This window comes from Cryptomeria japonica, chromosome 5, assembly GCF_030272615.1.
Source record: "Cryptomeria japonica chromosome 5, Sugi_1.0, whole genome shotgun sequence".
NCBI classification, from domain to species: domain Eukaryota; kingdom Viridiplantae; phylum Streptophyta; class Pinopsida; order Cupressales; family Cupressaceae; genus Cryptomeria; species Cryptomeria japonica.
In genome coordinates, this window is record NC_081409.1 from 143804587 (window position 1) to 143812538 (window position 7952).

Sequence of the window (7952 nt, forward strand, 5' to 3'; positions counted from 1 at the left end):
AAAAAATGTCACTTCAATGTTGCAGTCCTGATCCGTTATAAGGTATAGAAATATAGCACCTTTCAGCTTAACAGTACGCTCCAACTGAGCGCTCTCTAAACTGCTACGCACTTTAATACCTTCAAATCTGCGAGCAACTCTGTCCTGCGTTCATTTAAACGAAACGCGCCAATCAATTTTTATCGTGCAATGTCATTTAACAGAGATGCGAATGCAGGAGTAAAAGTCTGAACCTACCATTTTATCAACGGCCTCCATTTTCATAGATTTTCCGGAAAGGACGGCCGTTGATATATTGGGAGCACAAGTCTGCACAATCAGTTAAAGTGCCACAAACATAATTTGATTTAGTCATTTCGGCAAATATACCTGTTTGAGATATTTTTTGTGGTAAGATTAACAAAAGTTTTTGTGACTCACCAAAAAGTCAGTGCAACTCGATCTGGGCAAACTATCAACGGAGATCTGAAAATAAGACAACTTTTGCAATTGCCCCAGTCCCTGAATGCTCTGCAATTTCCAACACATGTCGGCTTTAATTACTTCAATTGAGTTGAGACCTTCCACATTAAGTGTTTCTAGTTCGATACATCCACTTATGTCAAGAACTTTAAGTCCTGCCAAATTAGAGAGGCACGCCAGTGTTTTCAACTCTGAACAGTTCGTCAGGTTCAGGGTTATCAAACTGCCTGGTAACCTACCAATCTCTCTCAAATAGATATTGCTGGAAAGATCAACAATTTCAAGCTTGGGAAAAAGACTTTCGGCCTGAGGAATATCTATCTTTAAAATCTGGCTGTCTCTTATTATCAGATCTGTCAAACAACTTGAGCAATTGTGATGAGCACCGTGATCAATGTTTCTCTGCACCTGAGAACTATCCGGTGAAATATTTGCTGAATCCACTCCTATCAGTAAGTGGTTGGAACCAAGTGGACAATCTTGAACATCCAAAATTTTCATATTCATCCACGCAATTCTTTCTGGTAATGCTTTCAGTCCGCAATTATATATTCTAAACCTTTCCAAATGCACTAACTTTTCAATTGAGTTGTCAATATAAAACAGTTTTGTGCATCCTAACAGGGCCAAGTCTGTTAATCTGCTCAAAGTATATAGAGAAGATGGTAACTCTATCAATTTTGAGCTCCCTATAAGTAGTTCCTCCAGATTTTCCAGCTGTTCTAGATGCTGAGGCAATTTCGTCAGCTCAGTACGGAGAACATTTAAATGCTTTAAGGACTTTTGAGCCTCCATTCCCTCCGGCAATTCATTCAGCATAGAGCAACCCTCACAGTCGAGGTACTCAAGCGTGGAGATTTTTCCCAAATTTCTGAGAATGAGCTTCCTGCAATCTCGCAGTGCCTAAATATTGAAGTTGCAATAATTCTTCTGTAAAACAATCTGGCAAAACCTTCAAATTGGTGCAGCCAGATAGATCTACATGTCTGAGGTTTCTTACTTCCTCAAACTTAAATGGGAGTGTCATCATTTCTTCAATATTTTGTAAAATTAGCTTAACCAAATTCTTCCATTTCTGTTTTCCTAACCACTCCCAAAGCCAGTGTCCAATATTTATTTGACTCTGAAATAAATCAGGAGCATTTGATACTGAAGACAGTTTAGTGGAAACAGCTTTTGAAGGAATTGGATGTCGCAGTGAGTCTGAAATCTTGGAGGCTAACTTCAGTTTTCTGAAACCAGCTGTTGAAGGACCAGCGGTCCATGGATTGTACATCTGAGAGTCACTTGTGCACGTGACTGTCAATTCTTGCAGATGTAAAAGAGGCTGCGATACCAATAGTGTTTTAATTGCTAAGATTATTTACAATTACAATATCGAAAAGCTCCGGTGAAGTTGAAAGACTGGGTGAGGAAGGATGTACATACCTCACGATCATAAAACGAGTTGATGAAATCTCGATTGTTGACATCATGAACTTCCAACACTCTTAAATTTTTCAGTAAGATAGTAGAAGGAATGAGATTGCTTATACCTATCCGTGAAAGGATAGGAGTAGGAGTATCCTTGGATCGACGCAAGCGCAACCATATCAAATCTCCGGACACACTATTCAATCGCTGAAGAAGAGAGGAATTTTGCAACGCCAGAAGTTTTAATCCGTATATATTTTCATATGGCAACTGATCGTCATCGTCTCGGTTGAGCCACTTACAATCATCCAGGATGCGACGTGTAGCTTGTTGGATCCGCATAACTTGGAAGAATGGATGCCATGCTGTTTTCCCTGCAATATCTTTGAGAGTGAATCCGTTCCACTTCAGGCAATTCTTGTCATCTCTACGAATTCCTCGTACATCGAACTTATTCCTCGAACCCTTAAATGAGGTAGTAAGAAAAAAATATTAATTTATGGAAAAATCTATATTTAGATATGAATACATAATACTTTTAATAAGCATGAACGTGGTCTAAACAAGAAGATCAGTCCCTCATCAAGAAGAAGGCGTTATAATTAATGCTATTTTATTTATTATGAGAAATATTATTGTAAGAACAATGGAATTGGTTATAATATAAGGGCTTCAATATTAAGTGAAATTATATATTATAGGCATTAAGGATCAAGATGTATGCGAAAAAAAAAAGAAAAAGTGTGTTTATATATGATGTTTCAATTTTTCTAAAGATCATTTTGCATTGGTCAATTAGAAGAAAATGACATTCACTATGCACATCACATAATCTTATAATATGTTAAAGCTTCACAAACTTTTAATTGTGAATGGTATCAAATGATGCCTCAACTATCTACAATCAAGTAAGCACTAATGAAAGGATTGCTAATAAAGTCATAGATGTATTGAATTGATTCTAGAAGCAACATTTTGCAATGGCAAGGTTGTCCACAACCACTTTTTGTGTATCTCAAAGTTTCTTTAGGCTCAATGAGTTGTCAACTCTAGTAAATACAAGTTTAAAAAAACTCATTGAAAACATTGCAAGTGACTTACCTCAATATTTGGAAGAAACTAAAACTAATTTCACAATAGATGGTGCTTCAACCTATTTACAATAAATGAAAATATTGGTTGCTAGTTTTACACTTTGTTTTTCAAATGTTAGTTAAGAGAAACAATATTCAATGCTCCACCCCAAAATCAACAAAACATTGGAAGAACCTACCCATGAGTGATCTGATTGCTAGGAATCTTGAGGTCTCCCTTGCGGGGTCAGAAGTCTTCAAATCTATATGGGAAGCTTGAAACCATGTTAGGCAATACATTAGCAATAAAGGCATAATAGATAAGGAAGGCTCTCTCAATCTGAAAAGGTCTATATGGTGGAATGTTCTGCACAATGGGAAACAGCTAGCCTATCTTCAAGGATGCTCTGCCCTGAAATGGCACAACCAAGGACTGGTCACATTTGAACACATTCTGGAAGATGGCACTCTGATCTCCTGGGAATCTCTTAGCTCTAAATCAACCTCCCCCTCTCCTAGGCCAGAACCTATACCATGCTTAAGTCTGCACTTGCTCCCATCCTTCCCCCTCCTTCCCCCACTTCCCCGCCCCCCTTTAGCCTCCCTCTGCTAGATAGATGGATCTCCCCTTTTGCTAACCAAAGCCAAAATGATCTACTCTACCCTTACTGATTTTGTGGATATCCTTGATCACCTTAACTGCACCTAGAACCTTTCCTGGGACTCCAAACAATGGCAATCTACCCTCTCGAGATTCTAGTCTTATCTGACTGAACCAAAGAAGAATTTTTTTGCCTGGAGACTCCTTCTTCATAAACTGCCACTAAAGGACAACAACAGAGACCCCCTACTGTGTAAACGCTGCCGTATCCCTAAATCTATATACCACATCTTTTTTGGTTGTCATTTTGCTAGAGAAGTCTGGAATCTGTTTGGTATCTCAATTAATAGCAACTGTTTTACTATTGAAGAGATGGTATTTGGTTATATTAGAGGTGGCAAGAAACATGCTAATCTTTTCTGGTTTGCTCTCTCTTTGGAAATTATGTGGATCATTTGGAAATATAAAAATGATGATGTGTTTAATGGAAAGAGTAGGAACCTCACCGAGTCTCTTAGGAGACTCATCTGCTACCTTGTTGCTATGCAGGTCACAGTGGTACTAAGACTGGAGGAAGAAAAATTCGATAGGTGGCTAAAGAATGGCTCTACTCTAGTTTTCATAAGAGAACTCTCACATGGCTTCACATGGGGACCGCATGGGAAGCAATAAGACTCATTTTGAACAAGGGCTGATGAGGTTCATGCAAGAGATGGAGGCACGACAACAGAGGGAAGACTTCATCGAGCTGGAGCTAGAAGGACTACCCTCCCATCCCTACAGAGATCAATTTGCCGAAGGCAATGTGCTGGTTTGGTGCGAAGGAGAGCTAGGTTGGACTACATGGCTCCCCCCAGTGGGTGACAACAATGACCCTGTTTCCTCCTTTGTGTTCAGTTAGCTGTACACCCCATGATGCTTGAACACGTCTATCATTTTGTGTAATTTTGTCCTATGTAAATGATTGTATATCATGTATTGAGCTCGTGTCTGATATAGCTCCTGCATCTTATGTTTTAACTCTTTAATTGGCTGCAAGGTTTCCAGCCCAAACTCTCGAATTTTGTAATTGCTATTTATATGATGCTTAATACAAAAAAAAAAATGTTAGATAAGGAATGTCTTTATTCTCAAAAGTTATTTTCCAAAATGAAGTGAACCAAAACCACTCTCCCTACAATAGTGAAATTATATTGAAAATCCAATTCAATATATCCTTGAGCTTAAAAATATGCCTTTGTTATTGATCTTACAAGTCTTTAGGCGTGTAAACAATAGGAACAATTGGTTATACACGAATAGAAAATGAAATAGTGGTGGAGAGGGCAATATTTCATGTGGCAATGATCATGAAAGACACATTGATGTCAACTCTAAAGATAAGTCAACAAATTTCACAATGTGAAAGAATAGTCAACATATGTGCCTTTTGTGAACTTTCAAACAATTTATCTAACCTAACTTATTATTAATATAATTATATACAAATATTTTTTTTTGATAAAAGTGGATGATACCACTAAAATTATATATATATATATATATATATATATATATATATATATATATATATATATATATATATATATATATATATATATATTTATATTTACATGGTGACTGGTTCAAAGAGCACTGAGGGGAAAGAACCAATAAGAAAACCCCTCAGTTTTGCTCAAAAACATGAGCCTACCTACCCAATACAATAACCCATATACATCCCAATAAACCCCGATTACAGTTTCAATTACATTAGATATTAAGGAAGCTTTAATATAATTATATACAAATATAATTAGTATTAATACTACATTTATAGTCTATTAATATCATACTTTTTTATAGATACTTGAAAATAAAATGTATTGAAATATTTTGATAATAATATTTTACTCAATTTAGAAAATTTGAAAAAAAAATCTAAAATTTAAAATTTATTTATTTAAAAAAAAATCACACACAATTTTAATTTTCAATAATTTTCAAATTAGAATTGATATCACCATTACACCTCCCTCCCATTCAAGTGCAGTACTAGTTTATATAAATCCAAATTTCATGGTTAAAATATAACTCACATCAGATACATGTCGGGGGACCATTGTATGTTTCCTGCAGCAAAAGCGAAGGGGCAACTCCTCTGTGCCGATTTGTCTTGCCAAGTCCCTCACTAAATCGTGCATTCTTACTTTTTAACTTCCCTTTGCTCTTCTCCAAACCCCTCTCCTCCAACTTACAAATTCAGCCTGAGAATAAATTCATCAACCAAATTATGCCAACAAACAGTTTCTAATTACTTTTAGATCTACGCCTACTTGAGGATTGCGGATAATTCTTACACGTATTGTTGTTGGAAGAATTATGTCTGCACTTTCATACTCCACGAGACATTTACGACGGAGCGTCCGAAGGCATTGAGTACCGCTACCATTCAATCCATCCAAAACCCTCTCCGCTAGATCTACGTCTTCTCTATTTAAGAAATGGGCAATGTCTAAAAAGGCCTCTCTCTCTCTAATGTCAAGAGATTTATAACTATCCTTTACTATCTGCTTTAATACGTTATTCGGCAGTTGTTTACGGAGACTGTCCAATTCCTTCTTCCATTTCCCTGGATCATGTTCATTGTGGAACTGCCCCGCTAAAACTTTCAAAGCCAATGGAAACCCACTACACATACCAACCAACTCTTCAACCATATTTTGCAAATCGTCTACTGGTTCAGAGTGCCCGAAAGCGTGCCAATAGAAGAGCTCTTGGGCATTTTCTGAATCTAACAATTTGATATTGTATATTTCTATATTAGAACTGACAAACAAAGTTTGGTCTCTAGATGTCACCAAAATCAGACTGCCATTTCCAACAATATCCTTCACAAATAACAAGTTCTCTACTTGCTCTGTATCAGCCATATCATCAAAAACAATCAAAACACGTTTCAACCCTCGTAGACGATCTCGAAGCATGCTCCTGCCTCTAAGCGTGTCCTGAAAACCCAATTTCTGATCACAGAGAAGATCCCTAAGCAGAGTTTGCTGCAGAGAGGGTAAATCGGTTTTGCTCACCTGAGACAAGAAACAACATCTCTGGAATTGGGAACGCTTGGAATTGTAGAGATGAGTAACCAGAGTTGACTTGCCTGATCCACCAAGTCCTACAATACCCACAACCTTGATTCCACTTATTTCACTTGGATTCAAAACCTCCCTTTCGAAATGCTCTGCCGCTTGACGGAGTCCCACTGGGTATTTGCCCATATCCAGATCTTCCCTTCTCACCTCTTTTAATATAATCTCCACAATTTCTTCAAGACGCTCTCCAAGGTCACTGAGATAATTCCAAAACTTGTTATAAGCCACAAGCTCATGCAAATAACTATACACCAAATATATTCAGATGATGTAAATACTCACTCTTCCTCTGTGCTGATCACCACGCCAGAAATGGCAGAAACTTTATTGAGGGCACTTATCCAGCTCTCCAGTTGTTGTATGGTAACCCTGCCCTTCTCTCTGTGTTGTTGAAAGGCTCCGGCATATGCTCCTTGGTCAACATGGCGAAGGTCTGAAGGTTGAATGTCATAAAAGATGGGAATAATAATACTAGAACGAGAATCGAACATCCATAAGAGCTCATTCAGACAACAAGCGGATTGTGCATATGTTTTGGAGAAAATAGCGATCTGAACAGAGGCACTACAAATAGCAGATTTAATTGCAGGGGTTAAAGAATCTCCCGCTTGCAATTCATGTTTATCGAGAAACACCCTCAAACCATGGCCTTCCAGACGGTGATAGATGAGGCTGGCAAGAGTTCTTTTGACATCAGGTCCTCTGTGATTAATTAAAACATGATAAGGTGGAAACACTTCTTCCATACCAGTGCAGTGAATACCACAAAAATGAAACGGGTAAAGGAGAACGAGATAGTTGCCCAGTCAGAAAACAGTAATCCACATTTCACGTTTGTGAGCGGCTCTCACCGTACACAGCTATTGTAGAACATTAAATAATAAGTTTAAGTGGACTATGATATGGAAAATTTGTTTAACAAGGGAGGTCAATTGATTTATTCAAACCTAGTTACATATTGGATTGTTTCTTATTCTTACTTAAAATTAAATACAAATAGTTAAGGGAGGGGATGGGGATGAACGTGATACTATTAAAAATATAATAAAGTATTAATAATTATTATTTTATAATCTATTCAAATTAGTTATAATATAGTTAAATGAGAAGATTACTTATATAAATTATGAGTATTTGAACATAAAAATAAAAATTTTAATAATTTTTCTGTGTATATTTTTTAATATATTTTTTTCACCAATTTAATTTAAATTAGATATTCATATTTTTATTTAATTATAATGTCATAAATAAATGTAGTGATTTCTACTT

General features: G+C 36.7%; 1 protein-coding gene across 1 annotated transcript; it reads right to left on the reverse strand.

Annotated features, from left to right (window-relative positions):
- Nucleotides 1-824: 824 nt before the first annotated feature.
- On the reverse strand, nt 825-7426 carry LOC131028474 (protein VARIATION IN COMPOUND TRIGGERED ROOT growth response-like). The gene is made up of 7 exons (XM_059220428.1): nt 6963-7426; nt 5865-6876; nt 5637-5781; nt 5247-5317; nt 3643-3771; nt 1891-2340; nt 825-1789 (listed from the first exon to the last, which is right to left on the reverse strand). The coding sequence occupies exons 1-7, from the start codon at nt 7424-7426 to the stop codon at nt 1307-1309; spliced, it is 2754 nt and encodes a 917-aa protein (XP_059076411.1). The 3' UTR covers nt 825-1306.
- Between the last annotated feature and the right edge of the window lie 526 nt (nt 7427-7952).